We start from the raw sequence: 24,236 nt of genomic DNA on the forward strand, positions 1-24,236 counted from the left end.
GGCTTCAAGGAGGAGGATGAGTCCTTATACTTGTACAAGATGAAATTGTGTGAAGAAGATCGTCCTTGGTTGGCGGAGTACTTGGCAATCCCAGGTACCACCCCCGAGTGGTTGACTGCGGTAGTGAAGATATTGAGGAGAACGTTGAATTTTGAGGCTAAGGGGTGGGAGACATTTGTGTGCAGCAGACTAGACCCCACCACCCACGACAACTCACTCCCTATTCACCGGGAAATTTTGGAAGCATCCATCATGGCAGGGTACCTGATCAATGTCGGGAGTGTGATGTCCCGAGTCATTACACGGGTAGTCAACGAAGGTGACAGATCTTATCCCTTCCCAAACTTCCTGACGATGTACCTAGAGGACTTAAATGTGGAGAAGCACAAATTTGTTGTGAAAGTGAAGGCAAAGGCACCTTTCTCATGGTACAACCTACAGGGCGATGACAACCCTAAGGGGAAGCACTCCAAAGGCAAAGCCACTACTTCAACTGGCCAGTCTGAAGAGCCAAAAATGGTAGTGGCTCCTACTCAGCCTCTTTCCATTGCAGCAGACATGGCCCCAGGTCCATCCACTTCCACAGCTCCAGAGATACCATCCACCACTGCCTACCCTTTGACTGCCCACCATCTAAGCCAGGCCCTCACCAGCATCAACAACTGGATGCAGACAACTACTTCTAAGCTGTCTGTATTATCTACTACTATGGCAACTCAATCAGCACATCCTCCTCCATAGGTCCCATAGTTTATTAAGGACACTCTCAAGGATCGTTTGGAAAACTAGAAGAAGATCCTTGAGAACCATAAATTGCGTATGGATGCTGTTGATTCACATGGAAAGGCTCTCAAGGAGCTTGCTAGGGAGACAAAGAAGATGAAAAAGACTCGGGCTTCAAAAGAATCGGTGAAGGAGCTACAAGTTAAGTGTGAGAGATTGAAGGCGGATCACCTGCCTTTAGATTTGCTATTTCATGGCCCAGCACCAGAAGCCTAGCCCCAGCCAAAGCAGGAGTCCGAGAGGCCTCCCAAGAGGAAGAGGGTGATCCCTCGGTCTGACGATGCAGTTATTCAGTTGGAGTACCCGCATGGAGGTTCCTCCAGCCAGCCCCGGGATTCAGCCTAGGAGCCAGTCCAGGCCCAGGTCCCAGCTGAGCCACAAACCACAGGGAGCCAGTCACAGGTTTTCGAGCATACAGAGGACCCAGGGACCTAGACTCAGGATCCTATGCAGACAGACGGCCCATAGGGAGTCTCTTTTTCCTCTTTCCTCTATTTTTGTGCTTATTTTGTTTAGTTGACATTGAAGACAATACCAAATTTCATTTGAGGGGGTAGCCCTATTTAGACATTTGGATGACTGTACATATGACAGATTTTATGCTTTCTTTCCTTTTTATCTTTGGTATGTATATAATTTCAGCATTTCATTGCATTTTTCATACTTTTTATCTTGCATCTGTATATAAAAGTTATGTTCTTATGTATATATTCATCTCCCCTATTGTATATTCGATTAAATCACCTCTTGAACATATTCATTTTACTTTCCGCATTTTTTCCTTTCTTAGGTTTTTATTTTATCTTCGTAGCTTCTCGTTTTGAGTTTTTACAATAAGTTTTTGATTTTCTTAATGCCATGGTTCTTTCCAAAGGTAGAATTTGTATGAACTGGGTGGCTTTATTTAATGATGGATGGCATGACAACCTTCTTAAGGGTTTGAGTCTGTTTTTCTTTTTTGCTTTTTAGTAGTTAGTTGGTAAGGATCTTTCACATAAGGTGGACAAGCTGTGGATTAGGTAGATCCATTCCTATTATATAAAATATCAACAGCCAAATGACATGCCAATTCCTCTACAGGCTTCTTGGCTGGTCAGAAAGCTGATTGGAGCAAGGGATATATTGGGCCTAAGTCAGACAATGGCTTAAGAAAAATGCAACATGATCAGACAAATCTATTACCAGATGTTGGGGCAACTACCTAGAGTGGAATGGAAGATCTTCATGTTTAGAAATGAAGCAACAGCCAAATCTAAGTTTACGATGTGGATGTACTTTTAGAACAAACTACTTACAAGTGATAGACTTGTGCAATGGGGTATGCCAGTGGACATAATATGTGTCATGTGTCAATCGCATAATGAGAGAACAAACTATCTCTTTGTGGAATGTGTCTATGCTCAAAGGATATAGAATATGGTCCCAATGTGGCTTTAGTAGCAACTACATGGTCTGAATTCATGGAGCTAACATTGGAGATGGGCAATGGAGAATTCTAAAGGAAAGTCTCAAGCAGCTGTCACTTTCAAGATGATATATGTTGAGATAACTTCCACTTGCCATTAAGAGAGTGTGCACACTCTCTATGCCACGTCAGCACTTAGGGTGGTGTTTATTACACTTTAAAATAGTTCAGGGATATAACAGAACCCCCGAAAGAAAAGGTGTGTAATTGAAAATATGGTCATATGTCGGGGAGGATTTTATATATTATCCCAAAAATTTATATTTGAAGGACTTACATTTAAAAGGCATATATTTGAAGGACTTGATTAATTGGTTATACTTGCGCTCCTTATTCGTTTGAGCAATATTTATGGTATTCTTGTTGCCTTGTTATTTATATAGCTGGTTGATTTTAGCTGCTATTATTGCTAGTGGTTTTCCAGTACTATTGTATACGTCTATATTGCACAGGTTGTTTGACTAGTGAGTGTCTTGACTGTACCTCGTCACTATTCCATCGAGGTTAGTCTTGATACTTACTGGGTACTGACTGTGGTGTACTTATACTATACTTTTGTACATTTTTGTGCAGAGCTGGGTATTGGAGATATCAGATTCAGACATAGTTAGAGTGTGATCACAAGGATTCAAGGTAGAGCTCTTTGATCGTCGTAATCCCTTGGAGTCTTTCCATTTTATTGTACTGTCAACTCTTATTTGAATAATATTTTATATTCGATCCCTGAGATTATTACATGTATTCAGTTAGAGTTCATGACTCTGTATTACCAGTCCTAAGAGGTTGTTATAATTATTTTCGTTGTTGGTTTCGATACTTGTATTAAATTATCTATTTTTTAAAAATAATGGCTTGAATTGTAAATATAATCGGCTTACCTAGTCTTACAGACTAAGTGCCATCACGACGCCTGTAGTGGAATTTTGGTCGTGATAAGGTTAATATTTTATACACATTTGACTTCTCCAAAATACCACTATCAAGTAACAATGCATGCCACCACATTAAATATAAGAACTTTTTGGTCTTTAATCCCAATATCCTTCTCTTGCATTTTGCTCCCAAGAAGATTCAACTCCAACCTATCTCTACAATACATCTGACGAGCAATAGGGAGCACACATCTGCAACAATGGCTTTTCACATTCTAATATGTTGTCTTTGATGCCTCTTTCTTTTTAATTAGATTATGGTGTACCTATATATATATATTGCTTTTTTATTTTAATTATAACACCTGAAATTACTGTTTAATTCTATCTAGTAATAATTCAATATTTTGTTCTTAACCATTGACATAACTCCTAATAAGAAAGTCGATGAAGAAGGCAGTGAAGATTGGAGAGCTCTTCTTATGACGATGCACTATTTAGGACTTTGTTATTCATTAGAACGTTTTACCAAAATTTAATTTTTAATTAAAATTCGATTTGATGCCATACTCACTAGCTTTTGACCTCTCTTTTGGTGTCTATATTATTACTTAACTAGTTAAAAAAACCCCGCGATGGTAAGATACAATAATTGATAGTAAGAGGCTTAACTAGTTAAAATGAAATGAATGTGCAAATTAGCGAAACTTATACCGAAATAAAGACATAATTAAATCGAGTAACGAAACAAGAACAAAAATGGTTAAATATTTTACAGTATACAGACCTAATAAATTGAAAAAACAAAACAAAATACCAAATTGTTTTAGTGCGGCTCGAGTTTTTTATGAGTCGGTCATAGTTCATCAAATAGAATAAGTAAAGGACTCCAAGTACGATAAGGCAAAGGAGTTAGAATTAGCTCAAATACAAGGAAAGACGACAAGGGGAATTTTCTTTTTAATTTCTGATACATAATTAGGATTTCCTCTGATCTCATAATAAATAACGTTAAAACATATTTTTACACTTTGGGTTTGTAGTAACTAGCACCGTCGACGGGTTTCTTTGTTATCCTTCAGGAACGGACCCAACTACTAGTCTACCCTCAGAACCCCCTTTTTGTTATGATCCGTCCAGAGAGGTCGTCCCCCTAAGTTGTTGTGTTTGATGCCTCCTACTCCTTTTAACATTCACATTCTACCTTTATATTATATAATATCACATCTTTTGCACACAAAAAAAACTTTTAAATAAGGTAAGTACGTAGTCCTTTTCCAATTACAGTTTAACTAAGGAAAGGACGTCATCCTTTTGTTAATTCTAGTTGGTTTGGTATAACTTTCACTTTATTTAAGCTTTGAAGTCTAAGCAAATCTTTCTCACGCACTTCTATTCACACTATTCTTCTTCTCAAAAGAGTAAATTTAAAGTGAAAGGAGGGTACAGATTATGATGAATTCTGGTCTGATTGATTCCTTGTCGCCTTGTTTGATGACATTAAAAGGAGAAAATGACATTGTAGAATTCTTTCATCCTCTCGACAATGCCATAACTCACAAGACAACTATTCCAAAATTAAGGGGTTCAAGAATTCGGAGTGCAAAATCTAATTGGTTGCTCATGTGTCATGACAACCGCAGCATGTTCTTTTTCGATCCCATTAGCAATGACATAATTAAACTCTCTGATCTACTGGTGGAGGTGGAAAATTCTTTCCATTCTTGGACATTTTCGTGTCCCCCGGACTCCTCCTCATCGGATTGTTTTGTCGTTGGTTTTGATATGTTTGGCTCTCCACCACCAGTATACATCATCAAACTTGGAGATAGTAGATGGACGTATCATTCCTTTATTAACAAAAACGGAAATAGCCAAGAATTGTTCATGTTATTCGGTTGCAATAATCCAGTATTTTCAAAAACGTTATTGTCTGGGTATTGGGTGATAATGAAAATTTGGGAATACTAAGTATCAAAGGAAACTCAGCTTTAGAGACACCTACGTGGGAATTTTATGGAAATCCCTTGTCGCGTCAAAAACAAAGCTCAATTCAACAGATTTACACGGTAGAAGATGTTGATAATGGAGGAATATTAATTGTATTTTTAACTCATGAAGAAGGAAAAGTAGAGGTTTGGAGAAACAACATGAATGGAGGGGTTTTGAAGAGGGAACAAATAAAAAGTTTGGATAATAAAATATTGTTTGCGAGCTTTCGAGCTTCCTACTTGAAACCTTGTGTTGCACAAGGATTAGGTAATAAGATATATTTTCCAATGTTTCATGACAAAAACTAGGGTCTTTTCTATTGTTTGGCGCGTCACAAATATTACTCTATGGATTACTATCTCAATATAGTTTTCTCAAGTCCAAATTATTACAACTTGGACAAACCAAGATCCTGCATTTGGATTGAACCAGATATGAGCCAACTCCCTCCTCATGATTGAAGCAATGAATGCTTAATTTGTTAAACTAATCACCCCCCCCCCCCCTCCTTTTTTTTGTTTTGGTGTTTATTTTTCGCTAATTTGTATGTAAGTGCTTTAATTTGCATATAAATTTTAAGTCCATTATTTATATGAAGGAACAAAAGGTTAAATTAATAAATGGTAGAATAATAATAAAATATTAAATAAAGAACCTTGGATCTTAAGTACTTTTGAGTCAAATTTTAAAAGTCTTTTTTTCTTTTTTTAAAACTCGTGTCCAGTCAAACATCGGGACCGTAAGAGCAATAATTAAACTTAGCCTAAAGTCTCAAACAAAAATGTGAAGAACCTGCTTATATAGTACAAGATGCTAAGCCAATGAAGGTATGTTTAAAATTGGTTCATTAAGGATCAAAGCAAGCTATTGCCTATTAACCAAAAGGAAATCTGCTAAAAATATCCGAAAGAGATTGAATCAATTGGCTCTGGAACTCCATACGAGATTGAATCAACAGTACTTAAGAGTAAAAAATAATTTGCATCCAATTCAAAACACTACAGACCTGGAGTAATTAGGTTAAAATTTTGATTTGTAAACTGTAAAAAAATTTAAACCGCGAATTTCTCAAATATTATCTAGCCGAAATAGGATTTTAAACTCGGTAAAATATAAAATCAAATTGAACCATACAAACATTTAGCTTAGCTTGACTCGTGTAGGAACTCTCTCTTTCACAACCTTATTAGGTATTTGGATAATATTTGGTTGAAGTTAAAAAACAAAAGTAACTGAAAAAGATTATTTAAAAGTTGAAGTTGACATGACCTTCGTTAAAAAGGTTGAGAATTTGTCAATAAAATTTATTTATTTCACTTGAAATAGTTCTCCAACAAGGCAACCAGTTTTCCAGAATTTTTACTGTATTTTCGACGCCGATTACACCAACTCTTAGTCGAGCTTCCGTCTATTCATTCATCTGACCATAAATCAACTACTTTTGATTTTGAAATATTTTCCTTTATTAATCACTCAAGATCTGAAGTATAAAGATAGATAATTATTAATTAAAAAAAATTGCAATTTATTTGCTTAATAGACACGCAAATTAAAAAAATCATACCTATACTTAAGAATAAAATACTTCAAAAAGCACACATATGACGAAAATTTTTTGTTAGAAAAAAGAATAAGTTCCGCTCCTATTAACAGAAGGGCCCTTCCACTCGACACCGTCTTATTACCAACTGACTTTCGTCCCTGCTCGATGGGTGGGTCTCGCAATCAAGCTATCTTCTGCATAGGCCAAATATAGAGCTATATAAGCTCCCGTTTAGCCATAAAATTTGGGAGATATTTTTCAGATTTTATCTTCAAATATTTGTTTGTTTATAAATTTTAACCATTTTTGGTAGATTTTGAAAACAAAATCTTCAAATCCCAAAAACAGCTCTAAAGTAGTTATTGAAGTTTTCTACTCACAAAACTTCAAATTCTTTTCAAGTAAAATACATGTCCAAATACAATTTCAACTTTAAAAATTCATTTTTCATTTCATATTCAAAAACTCATTTTTTCAAGTTTCAACCAAATCTATATCGAAACGCTAACAAAGAATGGTGTTGACAAGGGGATGTAGCTCAAATGGTAGATACGGGGATCGATACCCTGCATATCCACATTTTGAATAATCTAACCTGACGTTTTTGTATCTATATTTTTTTCTCTTTTAAAGACGATGTAGATTAGATTTTTCTTTAAATTGATTTATCCGGTCAGATAAAATGGAATGGATGGTATATAGAAAGCTAGGAATATATACCTGATTGATCTCGAAAATAGCTTTGAATACAACATGACCAGCAGTAAAATTTCGACATAAAGTTAACAACTTACATTGAGGCATATTCACAAACACTTTGATACGTGTCATTTGGTAATACTAAACAAGTGAAAGAAATCTGCAAAATGGGCGTTTGATAATTTTGAGAATTAGAGCTGAATAAATTGAGGGATTAATGTACGAAACTAGAAATTAAAGAGAAAAATTAACCTGATGTTTTGCAGATGTAGTGGTGCCTTCGTCTTTACCAAATGGTGAGATTGAAGCTCAGGACCAATTTGGCCATTTTATAAAGATATCTTTGCACAAATAACCGGCGGGGTTCTCTGTTTGTAAAGTGGTTAGATTTTAAAATACCTCAAATAAATTTTAGAGAGATTTTCATAAAGCACTATCTTTTAGTAGTAATTCCCCATCTATAAATACCATTTGCTATATTACGGATTATAGATACCTTTTCTGTGGTTATAAGATGTATTTGATGTATTTAACCTATTGTATTCACGAATACAATAGCAAAAATAGGCGTGAATCAGGGCAGTCCAGCTAATTAGTTGTTGTATTAGAGTGTATTCGACTGTATTCATGGAGTGAAACATGAGATTACAGTTGGACAGATTATTGTATTTGACTATATTCACGGCGTGAAATAGGAGATTATACTGGTTTTAAAACGGAAATTGAATCAATTAACATAATAGACTCCTAATATAACCCAACAAACTCAATTATAACATACAAATTTTAAATTTTTCAGTTATAAAAAAGTCTCAACCGAAAAATAGTCCAAAAACATAGCAATCTTCAGAAATATTATATAATACATCGGAATACATAAATTATATTAATTAAAAAAAACATATGAATACATTCATGGCATATAGAGAGACAATGAATACAATGAAATACATAGAATACAATGGGATACATTGAAATACAATGAGAAAAAAAGACAGTGAATACAATGAAATACATGGAATACAACGAGATACATTGAATTACAATGAAAAAAAAAAGACAATGAATACAATGATATACATGAAAATACAGCGTGATATGTTGAAAATACACTAAAATATATTAACAGAAAATCAAATTGCTCATCCCCAAAATCCGTCATCTTTGTTCAAGAACAAACCCTAATTTCCGGGGAATCCGCCGTCAAGCAAAAACCCATCGTAGCTTTTGTAAGACCTTAGCTTTGATTCGTGTATTTTCAAAGGATGACGAAAAATACAATCATAGGATGAAGAGGGCGGTACCATCGTAGCTTTTGTAAGCCCTTAGCTTTGATTCGATTTGCAATTGCCTTTGGGGTTAGAAATCGTTTTTCCCCATTTTTGAATTTGGAATTGAGATAACCAAGTTCAAATCCGACGGAAAATCTAGGAGATGAAAGGAGAGAGAGAGAGAGAGTGAGAGAGAGAGAGAGAGACACACACACATACAACAGGATTTCGCCGGAGAGGAGGAGGTTCCCAAATCCTAGCCAAGAGAAGCGATGGTCTGTCAATGAATCCGGTATTATTTGGAAGTGTGATAACCCAAAATGTCATCTTTAAATTAAATAATTATCTTGGTATTTTAAGACCTTGAAAAGCGCTATCAATAAATCCTCAACTTGCATGCGCAATCTGTATAATTTTCCGGAAGGTTCTTATGTGAAAAATGGATTAAATTGTGAACTAGAGCTTTAAAACTCAACTGAATTGACTTCGGTCAATATTTTGGGCAAACAAACCCGGATAAAAGTTTTGACCATTCCGATAGTTCTGTATCGTGATTTGGGACATGGTCATATGCCCGAAATTGAATTTGGAGGTCCCTAGATCAAATTATCGCCATTTAACGGAATCTAGAAATCTAAGGTTAAAGATTTCTTAAGTTTGACCGGAGATTTGACCTTTTGATATCGGGGTCGGAATCCAGTTCTGAAATTTTTCATAGCTTTGTTATGTCATTTATGACTGGTGTGCAAAATTTGAAGTCAATCGGACTTGATTTGATAGGTTTTTGCATCGAATATAGAAGTTGGACGTTCTTAGTTTCATTAGGCTTGAATTGGGGTGTGATTCAGGGTTTTAGCATTATTTGATGCGATTTGAGGTTTCGACTAGGTCCGTATCATGTTTAGCACTTATTGGTGTATTTTGTTGAAGTCCCGAGGGCCTCGGGTAGATTTCGGAAGGTCAACGGGTAGAAAAAGCTGTTGAAATTCTCTTTGGGAAACTGCTGTCTTTTTTTTTTTTACAGCACCATGAACAGTGCCCCCGACATTTTCTGGACAAATTCTTAAGTTTTAAAAATGGGACTCGTCCCATTTTTCATTTTTATCAAATTGGAGCTCGGCGAGAGGCAATTTTCAGAGAAAACAACGGGGTAAGTGTTCTTAACTTAATTTTGGTTAGATTACCCGAATCTATTACTAGTTTTGGCATTTAATAGGTGATTTTAGTTGGGAAAATTTTGAAAAACCCTCTTGGTTTAATTTGAAGATTTGAGGGTCGAATTGATGTCGGATATTAGTAAAATTGGTATGATTGGACTCGTGGTTGGATGAGGTTTCATATTCCATAATTTTTGTTAGGTTCCGAGACGTGTGCCCCACAAATGAAGTTTTAGTGCAATTTCGAATTTTTAATGGAAAATGTAGAATTTCATATGGAATTAATTCCTATAATTTTTATTAACTAAATCGAATTGTTTATGACTAGATTTGAGAATTTCGGGCACTAATTCTTGGGGTAAAGGCTTGTTGAAATTTTGAATTGGTTGCAAAGCGAGGTAAGTGTTTGGTCTAACCTTAGCTTGAGGGATTAGGAGTTCTGTCTTATTTGCTACATGTTAATTGTGGAGTACGATGTATAGGCATGGTGACGAGTATCTATACGTTGGTGTCAAACATGCCCGTGAGTCTTGTATTATAATTGTTATGACTCTGTTGTGGTTTATTGCGCTTCATATGTTATTTTCACCATTGTTCCCTTGCCGGGATGTTTGTTTGATATTAAATTGGTATCTATTTTTGAAAATTGGTAATGAATTCTAATAAGAAGGGATTGTGAGTGGTAATTGGTCGGGCTTGCCTAGCATCGTGTTGGACGCCATCACGACCGGGATTGGGGTCGCGACAGGAAGAGAGAAGGACATGTGTCAAATTAGAGAGAGAAAGAAAATAGTGTAACTGAATAGCGTATTTAGTGGCTTAGGGTAGGAGGTACCAAAATTAGATATTTTGTTATAAACAATAAAAGGTATCTATAGAATATAATTTTTTTAAATAATATTTATTTAAAATAAATAAGGTGTTAACCTTTGCTATAGGAAGTAAAAATTTCTAAATTTTATACGAGGTACGGGTTTTTTTCCGCCATTTAAATAATACAGATTTTGTAGCTGAAGAACAATTTCCAGCAGACAACCCACCGCCTCAACAACAAGAAGCAGAGGGTTCATTTTCTAATGGGCTTTTTCAATGAGAGTAAATCGAATAATTGTCGGGTTATTTGTAACGTTAGTGTAAAATCAGCTATTATTTTTTTTGTTTGTTTTTATTTTGTAGATTTATGATGTTCTAATTAGTTGTTCGGACTCTTCATTTTGTGTTGTCGCACCCGTGTTGACACATGAGTGTGGGTATGAGATCCATACCAGATTTTGTCAATTGATTTTGGGTACTTTGACCAAAATCGACGGAAAAATTCGAGATAGATACAACAATTTCTTAATCAAAACAAAAGCTATAGTGGAATTTAATTTAGGCATATTCAGTAGGTTTAACATTCATGATTTAACCCAGTTGCCCAAAATACCACTAAATTTTCAATTGATATTAAATTCTGAATTCATAATTTCAACAGTACAATGTACTTAGGCTAAACCTCTAATCCATTACTCAAATTGTCACTCAACTATCCAAATTATCTCTTAAAGTCACTTTTCTTTCGTTTGTAACAACAAAGTCACTGAACTATGCCTATTGCACTCATAAGGTCACTCAATTAGATTTTTCAAATTTTGGATTGCCACCTATTTTACCCTCCAAATTATAAATATTTATCTTCTTTTTATTTTTTAAAAACTTTTAATATTTTGAACCATCAAGTTTATGAGATAATTTGGGATAACTGAGTGATCATTTGAGTGATTGACTCCTAAACCTCTCAAAGATTTTGAATCATCAAGTTTAAATCATGTATCTGCGAGCAAAGTTATCCCATAGACGTGGAGCAGTGGCGGAGCTAAGTGTGTTGAAGGGAGTTCAATTGAATCCACTTCATCGAACAATTACACTGTACAAATAGGGTAAAAATAAACTTTGATTTTATATATACAAATAGTTGATTACTAATTCCATTATATAAGAGAATTATTGGTATCATATTGGAGATTATAGGTTTTAGAAGATTATTAATCTCTTTGTTATTAAACCATAGGCTGGTTTGCTATTCTTATCCAACTGTAAAGTCCAGTCCGCTTCTTAGAGATTTATTTTTCTTCCAATGTCAACTTTTTTTAGTAATTAAATTTTATTATTACTAGGGAAAATATACAAGTATAGTAACAACCCTATCAAATACTCACTTAGATTTTGACATGCAGCCCCAAATCTAGTGTCCTCATTACTACACGCCTACTTTGCTATAACAATCTAAAGGTAAAACTTGAAATCCTGTAATTTCCTAACTAGTTTAGATTTCAAAATTCCTCGACAGTGCACCTCTTGAACTATCATTCTAGTCATCTCTTCCCAGCTTCTTTGTTTTCCACGAAATATTCTCTAGTTTCTTTCTTGCCAAATGTAGTACACATTGCACGTTAGAAGGATTCTATATATTATGGATATTTGTTGCTTGCCTGCTACATGCCTTACAACCCATTGTATCTTTTCATTCCACCCCTTCAATAGCAAAACGTTGCGGCTCTAATACTGTTCCCCCAACAGGAATCCCATATATGTTACCCTCATCATATTTGTCCCATCCACCAACAATCTGAAAGTACAAGAGGGGAGGGGGGAGTGTGAATTGTAAATATTTAAACTTAATCGCTTTTTAGTTGACTAATTTATTGAGAAGTCGACTAGATATAATAATTCAACAGATATAGTAACAGGAAGTAAATTGCAGAAAGTAAATGCATGAATTAAAGACACCAAGATTTTATACTGGTTCGGATTCAATGTGAATCCTAGTCTAGTCTCCTTGGGTTGCAAGGGAGTTCTATTTTAGTAAATGTGTTTCTCCGAGTACAGTTGTAGTGAATTTGCACACAGTTTCTCTAGCACTCGTTTTTGATACAATATCTCACCAGTGTTATGCTCTCTTTTCTTCCCTGACTTGTTACACAACAGATCTTAGTGAACTACAATGTTTGTTTGCAGTAGAATAAAGAGAGTGATTTTTGGTTCGATCAAAGTATGTCATACTAGGGTTTAAGGCGGTATAAATACTTTGATGGATAGTCGAGGCTGACAATCCAAGAGATCTGATCCTTGGAAAGAAATTGATTATTTCCAAGAATAAGATAGCTAGCCGTTGCTTCTCCTTGATTTCCTTCCTTCAGCAGAAGTATGAATGAAGACTTGCTCCTTGATTGTTGGTTCTTCCAAAATTAGTCACATACCAATTTTCTCATAACTTTCGATCTACCGGAATGCTGGCCTTGATTTGTGCCTTAAATTTAGGCTTGCTTGATTCTCTCCATCGCAGCTAGTCGTTACTCTTTGCTGAGTGATTGACTGCTTGAATTCCTTCCAGATTTGCGAGTCCTTTCCTTAGTTGTCCAGATTTGCTGATTGTATGGTAATCTTTGCTGATTGATTTCTTCCCTTGTTCATCAGGATTGACTCCAGCAGTCTTGTGGTATCTTCTTGACTTCTTGTAATTGATTTCCTGCACATGTATATTATTTGCATCATTAAAACTAGATCTAACACAATCCTTCCTGTTTGACGCTTAGCCTTATTATTATAGGGTAACGAACTAACAAAGTTTGCAGCTGATTTTACAGTTGTTGGCTGGCCAAGTTGAATTCGGAAGTGGCGAACGTAATCTGATACTATTAGTGCATCGTCAGCGCAAACATAGACATTATCAGCTAGCTGATCAGTTATCTTCACTTATCTAGTTATTCGAGCCTTACGGGCATTTTGAAGAGTTCGTGCAACATAGGAAACTGGTATTTCGAATTGCGCAATACAACTGAGTTCTCGTTACAACTTCCCCTGCCCAGAGCCTTGTTCCTGTTAAGACTTACTATTCGTCTTGATGGAAAAAATTATTATTGCTGGAAGCATCAGATCAAAGTTTTCAAAAGCAATTGAATATTGCATATGTGCTCAGTGAGCCTTACCCGAACATTCTTGAAAACTGACAGAAATGGGTTGATAATGACTACCTTTGCTCTTACAACATATTGAACTCTCTATCCGACAAGCTTTTTGAAGAATACTCAAAGAAGAGTTACAGTGCCAAAGAACTGTGAGAAGAGCTTTGATCAACTTATGATGAGGAATTTGGAACGAATTGAAGAGTTCCGAAGTTAACAAATATTTGTAGTTCAAAATGGTTGATGGCATAGCGATTCTTGAGCAGGTTCACAAGATTGCCGGTTCTCTCATGGCATCAGGAATCTGGATAAATGAGAACTTCCACAAACTTTCCCCCTCTTGGAAGTACTGTCATGCAATGTTAGTGCATGAAAATGTTCTGTCTCTCGACATGTTAATGCATCAACAAAGAGTGGAAGAAGATTGTTGCAATCGCTGCAGAAATGATAATCATGAGAAGAGAGTTGGAGCAAAGAAAAAGGGTTGACAAAGAAGCAGTGGTATAATTGTGGCAAGGAGGGGCACATCTCAAAAAACTTTAGAGAAAGAAACTATCAAGTTTCTGCGAAGAGCAATAGGAGGGAAAGCGAAACCATCCCTGTTGTCACTAAAACCAAGATTAACGGGAAGACAGACGAACTTGTAGCGACTGTTACTGGTGTTAAGAGCAATGAGAAGAAGTTTGATAAAATTAGTCCTTAGGTCAAATACTAGCATGGTTGAAGAATCTTAAAGTTGCTGCCATAAGTCACGGGTTCGAGCTATGAAATCAGCCTCTTGCAGAAATGTAAGGTAAGGATGCGTACAATAGATCTTTGTGATCCGGCCCTTCCCCTGATCCTGCACATAACGGGAGCTTAGTGCACCGGGATGCCCTTTTCTTTCAAGTAGTGCATTGTAATAGTCAAATCTTGTTCATACTCAATGTGCTTCCAATGAGGATAATAAATACTCATACATAGTCTACATTGACATTCTTCATGTGCCCAAATCCTTTACCAAAGAGAAGTTATTTAAGTGCTGTTGGACACATTGTAAAATATTTTGAGCATCCAATGGAAATCGTTTAAAACTCTTATGAATCTATTTGGATGTTCTTAAATGAATGCCTGATGTAGAATTTAATTTAATCTCACACCCTCTGAACTTTGATTTTGGGTACATGAATACGGACGTATCAAACGTCGTCAGCTATGATATCATGTGAAAGAATTGAACCATCTAACCTTTTTAATAAGAGTTGAGTGCCTTAATTTTGAATGTCGTAACATATTAATTCTACTACTAGTATATTAAGTAACTTGAGAACCTTTTTTTTTTGTTTCCGATCCGATGTCCGGCACCCCATTGAGGCCCAACTAAATTCGAATTTGCACCGGAAAGTCTCATATTGAGGGGTAAAGCTCCTTAAAAAGCATTATATAACCAGAAATAACCTGATGAACAATTGTAATAACTTTGTAACGACCGTTCCTCGTTTTTTGGGTTTCAGGGCCATAAAAAGGAATTTTGGACGATTTCTAATTTTTCGTGTGTTAATGCCCACATCATCTTCATGAATTGACCAGTAGCTCACTTTAACTGTCAAAATGGGTCTTCACTCACCATCCTGAACTCTTTTCGAATTTTCACTATGGAAATTCACAAAATTTTGGATAAGTGATGAAATAAGCTATTAGGGAAGTAGCAGGAATCAAGAAACGCAAATGCACTACTTGCATGTCCTGACAGAATTGGCGTAAATATTATCTTTACCATAACAATATTTGGATATTATGGAACTCCATTTTGTCAAAATTTGCATGAAACTTTACCTCACTTGTTCCGGAAGGAATTTAATGTAAAAGGAATTAAATATTGTGCAGTGTGGTATTTTTAGCTGAATTACTTATACCTAACATGATTTGACATTCTTACTTTTTTCTTTTGGTGTAGGTTGTTAGTGGTATTTTGGGAACTTTGACGTAATTGATAGAATGAGAGATTTGACGTAACTGGTAAAGTTGCTCATGTGATTAGGAGTTCACGAGTTCGAGTCGTCGAAACAGTCTCTTGCAGAAATGCGTAATAAGGTTGCGTATAATAGACCCTTGTGGTTTGACCCTTCCTCGAATCCTGCGCATGGCGGGAGAATAGTCGACAAAGATGCCTTTAGGCAAAGTCTATGTACTCCTCATCCCCAATTCTCTCTGTACTTACCCCTCCCTGCGGAATAAGTTGATTCCGATAAATCCTCTTCTCGAGAAGACAAATTAGTAAAATACACTTGTTAATCTGTTAGAGGCTCTAAAAACAGGCAAATGCCAGCTTTTGAGCTCTTTTAGTGGGAATTACCTAGGAATATCGTTTTTTTCCTGTGTCATGTCCTTGAGTGTGTGTTCTATCTTTATCCCAAAAATTAATGAATTACTTTGGAGCAGAGTTAGGTTAGTAAATATTAAAAAAAATAATCACAAACAAATGCGTAAAATAAATAAAATAAAAAAGCAAAGCAAGGAGTTCGTCTCCTATCCTGTACCCATATCACATTTCTAACTAATGAAAAATAAACACCAATTTACTTTAATCATGAGGAGGGATCAATCCAGATGCAGGATTTTGGTTGGATCAAGTTGTAACAATTTGAACTTGGGAAAGCTGCGTTGATTGAGTAATCCAAAGAGTAATATTTGTGAGTGGCCAAACAATAGAAAACGCCCTTATTGTTGCCATGAAACATTGGAAAATATATCTTATTTCCTAACCCTCGTGCAACGCAAGGTTTCAAGTAAGAAGCTCCAAAGCTCACAAATAGTGTTTTATTATCCGAACTTGCTATTTTTTCCCTCTCCAAAATCCTTTTACTTATGTCGTACTTGTACCTCCAAACCTCTACTTTTCTTTCTTCGTAAGTTAGCAATACAACTAATATTCCTCCATTATCTACATCTTCTACCAAGTAAGACTGTCGAATTGAGCTTCTTTTTCGACGTGGCAAGTATTTCCCATAAAATTCCCAGATAGGTGTCTCTACAGCTGAGTTTTCCTTGATATTTAGTATTCCCAAATTTCCTTTATCACCAAATATCCAAACAATATTATTTTTGAAAAACACCGGATTATGGCACCCAGATAACATGAATGATCCTTGCTTATTTCCATCTTCATTATAAAAGTCATGATACGTCCAACTACTCTCTCCAACTTTGATGATGTATATCGCTGGCGGAGAGCCAAAATTTTCAAAACCAATGACAAAACAATCCGATGATGAGGAGTCCGGGAAACACGAAAATGTCCAAGACGGGAAATGATTCTCCACATCCTCTAGTAGATCAGGGAGTTCAATTATGTCATTACTAATGGGATTGAAAAAGAACATGCCACGGTTGCCATGACTCACGAGCAACCAATTAGCGTTTGCGCTACGAATTCGGGCACCCTTTAATTTTGGGATATCCATCTTGTGAGTTATGACATTGTACACCGGATGAAAGGACTCTATAATGCCAGTTTCTTTATTTAAGGTCATCAAACAAGGCGACGATGGGGAATCATGTATCGGAGGTGGGAGTGGAGACGATAGGGACTTGAATCGCCATCTTTTACAAACAGCAAGAAAAGCAAAATAATCACCAGCAACGAGACGTGATGATATTAATCTGAGTATGTCTGTTGGAACATAATCAGACCACAATTCATCATAATCTGCACCCTCCATTGAATGGTGTGAAAAAATCACGAATTGGACTTCAAAGCTTAAATTTGACAAAGAACTAATTGGCAAAGGACTCCTTACCTTATTTAAACTACAACTGGCAAAGGAATCCTTTTCTTATTTAAATAGCAAAGCAATGAGTATTTTCCTTCTTTAAAAGTTTTGGTACAAACCCTGTCAAACGTATAACTGGTTTTATTATTTATGAGATCAGAGGAAATCCTAATTAGTTATTAGAAAGGAAATTTTTTTTTTTACCCTTTCCGTACGTCCAAGTAGTAACTTCTAATTCCTTTTCCTTATTGTATTTGGAATCCATTACTTATTCTATTTAAGCTCATGAAACACACACCTTATTCTTATTAGTGTTTAGAACGAGGTTGCCCCAAAAAACATAACGACGTTGCAATGTAAGTTTTTTAGTGCTTTCCTTGGCTTCTTTTTACCTTCCTTTTTGTATTTTGCTTTACAACTTGTTTGGATAGTTGTTATTTATTGTGTTGTATCATATTGTTATTTTAGATAGAATGTTTGTTTTGATTGGTACTTAAATTTTATTGTATCATATCGTTAAATCAATCGTTATGTAACGACGAAAAGTACCACTTTATGGAATGACGGATTTGGCGTAGTGGCGTTGTTACCTTGCTTTTTTCTCTCATCTTATATTTTCTTATTTAAATAATCATATTTTATCCTTTGCCATACTTTTTTATATAGTAATTCTACTCCGTATCATGTTTTTTCTCAATAATATTACAAATTTATTCTTATACGTAACATTATAAAACGACAGGAAATGACACAATCTATCCAAACATTATATTTATTAAACAATATAATATAATACAACAGTATAATATGATATATTATGAAACGACATGTAATCGCAATCCAAACAAGTTGTTTGATAGTTTTCTTTAACTTCCTAGCAACTCTTTAGAGGTATTTACAAGTTTAAAGGTTTGCAATTATTAATACCAAGAGTACTTTTTGCTTTGCGTGGAATCTAAACGTTATTTTTTTTTTTTACTTTAAGAGTAAAATCTAATGTAACGTTTTTCCCTTTTAAACTTTAAATTAGCAGCTTCATGCCCGTAGTAGATCAAAATTTTGTTTTAACAACTTAAACGATTTGGAGTATTTAAGTAAAATTTATCTAAAATTTTGATTTCAATAAACTAAAACCACTTGTATCTTTTATTTTGAAAGAAATCGGTTCTAGAAATTAAATCTCTTGATATTCTGAAATAAAATAGTAAAACTTTACTAGATTTGTGTTTACCTTTCGTCCTTTTTTTTTCCTCTTCTTGAAATAGAGAAATATTCCACCTAAGCGACTGTTAGCATGTACAATAAAGCCAGTTGAGTTTGTTAAAGTTTGTAACAATTAAATTCCTTGCTAATATTTTGTGATTGGCTTAGAACATTCAGTATTATTATCTTTCTTTTGCAGAGAAAGAAAAAAAAGAAAGATGAGGTTGGAAGAATACAAAAACGAAAAGTCAAAATATAGTCTACCTCCTGATTTTGCACCAGCACACCCTTGGCTTGTTATTTGTCATGGAAATAACATGCAAAAGAAAACATTTTTTAGTATATCAGAGGATCGGTATTATGTGTACACTATACCTGAGCTTCAAAATAAAAGAATTTGTGCTTATGCTGATGAGTGGTTGGTGTTACTAGATTTTGATTCTCGTGATTGTTGCCTTTGGAATCCTACTTCAAAGGATAAAATTCAGCTCTCACCAGTCCCTAAATACGACAATCTGAAGTGCCTCTTATCCGCACCACCCTATGGTCCTGAATGTCGTGTTGTCTTCCTAATTGATGACACGGATGCTGAGATACCTGATGGCATGAATGTGATGCAACCTACACTATACTTCTGCAAACCGGGTTATAATAAAGAATTTCATAGACAAGATTTGGAACCAATTGCTGGAGTCGACAAGTTGCATCTCTGGACAAGTTTCAAGAAAAAAATCTACGGATTGACATACCAAAGATCAATTCTAGTACTTTTGGATCTAGATATTGACTCGGGAATGGTAAGAGTTACACCAATAGTTAACCAGCCTGTTTATGATTATAGCCAATTCTTAGACATGCTATGCTATTGCGGATACCTCATTCAATCCTCATGTGACGATGGTGATATATTGTTATATGTTCACCAGTTATATTATGGCAGGCTCATGCAGGAGGAGGTATACGGATTTCTTATATTTCGATTTGATTTTGTTAAAAAAGCATGGGTAAAAGTGAAAAATATTGGCGAAACTGCAATTTTTCTATGTGGTTACTGGGGAAGAACTTTCTCCACAAGAGGCACTAATCTTAAAAGAAATTCCATCTACTTCACGGAGCATGAAGGTCGTTGTCTTTACGTTTTCAATCTTGAAACACATAGTATATCGGTATCCCTCCCTTGTCCAAATGTTAGCAAGAAAAACTCGTGGTTTTACTGGTTAAATATCGCTTCATCCAAATAATTTGTTTGATTTTAAGGTTCCTGTCTTTATTGTTGAGGATATATAGTTTTCTTATAATAACATATTTTGCGTCCAATTCCAACTATTGAAATGCTCTTTGTGGTTTTGTTCGTTATTTTTGTATTCTTAGTTACTGTAAATCAGCTTGTAAACATCTTTCCTACTTTTCTTCTTAGAGGAAGAACTAAAGAATTCCTTTTACAAAAAAACAGATTATATTTTAAAATATACTGACATAGTATTGTAAAAGTATCTTGAAATGTTTAAACAAGTTTACAATTACTAAAATTCAAAGAATGTATTTTATGGAAATTTACAAGTAAAAACTCCAAAGTTGCATAAATAATTAGTTGAATGTATGTTGTAGATTTAAAAGGAAAAACAAAAACTTCATTTGACAATACGCCTCCAAACCCCCGTTTCAGCTTGAAATAATTCTCTCTTAAAGTTTAAGTTCTAATCCCAAATCCATATCGCCAAATGTCAACTTGAATATATTGCTTAAGTTTTTGCAAGTTATGGCAAAACAGGTAACAAAAAAGTCAAAAGCATATAATGCATTTATTTTCATAATAACATTAATTAGTAATATAATTGAAGTACAAACTACAAATTAAACCATATTCGGTGAAACTTGGCTTTGTAAGAGACAAGTACGGTTGAAGTAAAGCACGACAATTAAGAGCCTAATTAATAATCATGCGCAAATATAGTTTGCTTAATTACCATTCGTAGCTACAGTTCAACTATTATCAGCTTGTATTCAGACGTGTAACGAATACAACCTGTATCATTCGTAGAAGCTCTCGTTGAGAGTCGAAATCAAGATCTTCACTTAGGAAACGGGTGCTCTAACCAATTGAGCTATGAGAGCTTGTTGTTCTCTTGCTTCAGTTTAAAATAATTGATCTCATGTGAATTTGCTATAAAATATAAATATAGTTACAAATGATAATTTAAAATATATATATATATATATATACAGTGCAAATGTTTGATGTGTTGTGTAAATTTTCCTTTAATGAACTATGAGCATAGTTCAAGCTAATTAATCGAAATTTGACGTATTAATGCAAGACTCATTCTGAAAAAATCCACCTACGAATCGCAGACGATATGGAGTGTTTTCAAATAAAACTACTCCTATTTCTCAAGTTCCGTTCAATATTATTATAGGTACGAATTGAAGAATTATTCCATCCACTTCAATTTGTATAAACATATTTGACTGAGTACAGATATTTAAGAAAAAAAGGTTTTTGAAACATATGGTCTTAAACATGCCTGTCATGACGACATTGTATGGTTATAAGACTTCTGAAACTTGTGGTCTTACACAACTATATCATTTGTGTGGTTACGAAAACTTCTATTAAAGGTAATATTAAAAGCCTAAATTAATCAAAAGTGATGTAATGAGAGCAATTAAAGATTTCTTCACTATTAGTAAGCTATATAAAGTCATATATTGCACTGCAATTACACGGGTACCTAAGGTAAGCAATCCTACAACAAGAAGAGATTTCAGACCTATTGCCTATTGCTCAGTCCTATATAAGATTATCTCAAAGGTGCTGACAAACAGATTACAGAAAGTCACAGCAAACATCATTAATGAAGCACAAGCTAGTTTCATTCCTGGGAGGAAAATTGCAGACAACATCATCGTGGCTCATGAGCATGTCAAAGTTTATACAAGGAAGAATACCTCTCCTAGATGCATGATCAAAAAAGACCTGACCAAGGCCTATGATTATGTGGAGTGGATCTTCTTGGAACATGTCATGGTTGAGCTAGGATTCCCTAGAAGATTTCAAGACTGGTTCTAACCTGTGTTAAGACTGTGAGCTACTCAATTGTGGTGAATGAAGAGCCTTCAGTTCCTTTCCCAGCAACTAAAGGACTGAGACAAGGTTATCCCATTTAACTTTTTCTATTTGCAATTGTAATGGAATACTTGAGTAGAAATCTTGGATTACGAATGTCACGACCCGGATTTCTCACCCTCGGGAGTCGTGATGGAGCCTACTAATGAAAGCTAAGCAAGCCAACTATTTGAACAAATTACCTTTTTCCCATTTTTAATCCTTTAAAAATTATGAAACAATAGCTTATAAATAGCGGAATTTAAACAAGCGGAAGAAACAATAAAACCATTTAAATATATCTAATACAACTTCTTAAACAAAGACTACCCAGAACTGGTGTCACAACTTTACAGACGGTCTAGGAATACTACAAACAAGATCCGAAAAATAAATGCAACACTGTTTCTGAATTACATAAATGAAACAGGAAGAAAGGATAGAGGGAGACGTCAGGGCCTACGGACGCCTGCAGGACTATCTTGGATCTCCGTATGGGCTGAAGGCAGCCACCCAAGCTAAGGTCCAAAAGCTACTGCACCGGGATCTGCACACAGTGCAGAGTGTAGTATCAACACAACCGACCCCATGTGTTGGTAAGTGCCTAGCCTAATCTCGGCGAAGTAGTGACGAGGCTACGACCAGACTACCCAATAAACCTATGCAGTTAAATCGTATACAACGAAAAATAAAAGTAGAAATATACCGTTAAGGATGGGAGGGGAAAACATATTGCGGGGACATCGAATAATAATAGAAGAACAACAAATAAGTATGAGAATCACCACAGTTCAATTAAAAATAGGAAGGGGGAATCATGCTGCGGGGTACAACATATATCAATAGGAAACCAACCATTAAATATAGAGAAATCATAACTCAGTTATCAATAAAAATCAGAAAATTAAAGAAAAGTGCACGGCATCACCCTTCGTGCTTTAACACTCTCTCACCAAAACAATATACGGCATCACTCTTCGTGCTTTAAAACACTCTCACCAAAATAATACACGGCATCACCCTTCGTGCATTACACTCTTCCTTACTCAAGCAACAATCACAAAGCAATTAGGGCAAAGGAATCAATAACATCACAATAAAGTCAAGTAACGATAGAAAATTAGTAAATAAACATAAAGGACACCATAATACAATTATCAGCAAGAATCAGGAAAATCAAGGACAAGCGCACGGTATTATCCTTTGTGCTTTTACTCTCGTCCGCGTCATAAAATCAATATAAATGGCACGGCATCGCCCTTCGTGCTTTACCTCACATAATCATGACACAGAATGATCCTTCATGCATTATCACTCATATAAAGGCACGGAAGGGTACATCGTGTGGCACGACATCACCCTTTGTGCTTTAATACTTTCTTACCAAAATAATGCACATCATCACCATTCGTGCTTTACACTCTTCCTCACCGAGGAAACAATCATAAGCAATAAGACAAGGAAATAAATAAAATTTGCAATAAAATTCCGGCAAGGGAACAATAGTTCAAAAATCAAATCTCGGCAAGGGAACAATATCAAAAGCATCAATATCCCGGCAAGGGAGATAGTATTAAAAGCAACAACATCTCGGCAAGGGAGACAATATAATAATTCTCTTCTATTTTTTCACTTTTACTTCACAACTTGAGCCAATGCTCTAAAAGGTTCAATTACCACTTGTACTTTTACATTTCATTATACAACTTGAGTCAACGCTCCTCAATGTTCAAATATCACTATTACTTCCACAAACTTTGCCCAACAATAGGAATCATCACCAAGGCATGAATAATACAACAAAGCCATAATAATCATAATATAAGACTCACAGGCATGCTTGACACCAACGTATAGATACTCGTAACCATGCCTATACGTCATACTCAACAAATACCACATAGCAAATAGGACTCGACTCCTAATCCCTCAAGCTAAGGTTAGACCAAACACTCACCTCGATGACACGAACACAATTAAAGTCTCAACTATTGCTTTACCTCTTGATTCCACCACCAATTCGCTCGTATCTAGCCACAAGTTACTTAATTACATCAATAAGTGCTAATTGAATCAATTCTAATGCTTGAAAATAAGTTTTCTAAGTTTTCCCCAAAAAGTCAAAAATTGCCCCCGGGTCCATATGGTAAAAAACCCGAGGTTCAAACCAAAACCCGATTACCCATTCTCCCACCAACCCAAATATATAATTTGTTTTGAAATCGGACCTCAAATCGAGGTCCAAATCCCCAAAAGTTGAAAAACCTTGGTTCTACCCAAAACACTCAATTTCCCCCATGAAAATCATTGATTTTGAGTTGAAATCATGTGAAAAGATGTTAAAGATTAAAGAAAACAAGTTAGAAATGACTTACAATCGATTAGGAAAAGAAGTTGTCTTTGAAAAATCGCTCAAGAGTGTTTTGGTTTTGAAAGAGTGGGAAAACTG

General features: G+C 35.3%; 1 protein-coding gene and 1 pseudogene across 1 annotated transcript; one reads left to right on the forward strand and one right to left on the reverse strand.

The window, feature by feature from the left end:
• Positions 1 to 819: 819 nt before the first annotated feature.
• LOC138874090 (uncharacterized) lies at positions 820 to 14,429 on the forward strand (annotated as a pseudogene).
• A 1,864-nt stretch (positions 14,430 to 16,293) lies between these two features.
• LOC104243299 (F-box/kelch-repeat protein At3g18720-like) lies at positions 16,294 to 17,427 on the reverse strand. Its single transcript, XM_009798477.2, has one exon. It carries the CDS (start codon positions 17,425 to 17,427, stop codon positions 16,294 to 16,296), a length of 1,134 nt encoding a protein of 377 aa, XP_009796779.2.
• Positions 17,428 to 24,236: the final 6,809 nt, after the last annotated feature.

Source organism: Nicotiana sylvestris, chromosome 7, assembly GCF_000393655.2.
Source record: "Nicotiana sylvestris chromosome 7, ASM39365v2, whole genome shotgun sequence".
NCBI classification, from domain to species: domain Eukaryota; kingdom Viridiplantae; phylum Streptophyta; class Magnoliopsida; order Solanales; family Solanaceae; genus Nicotiana; species Nicotiana sylvestris.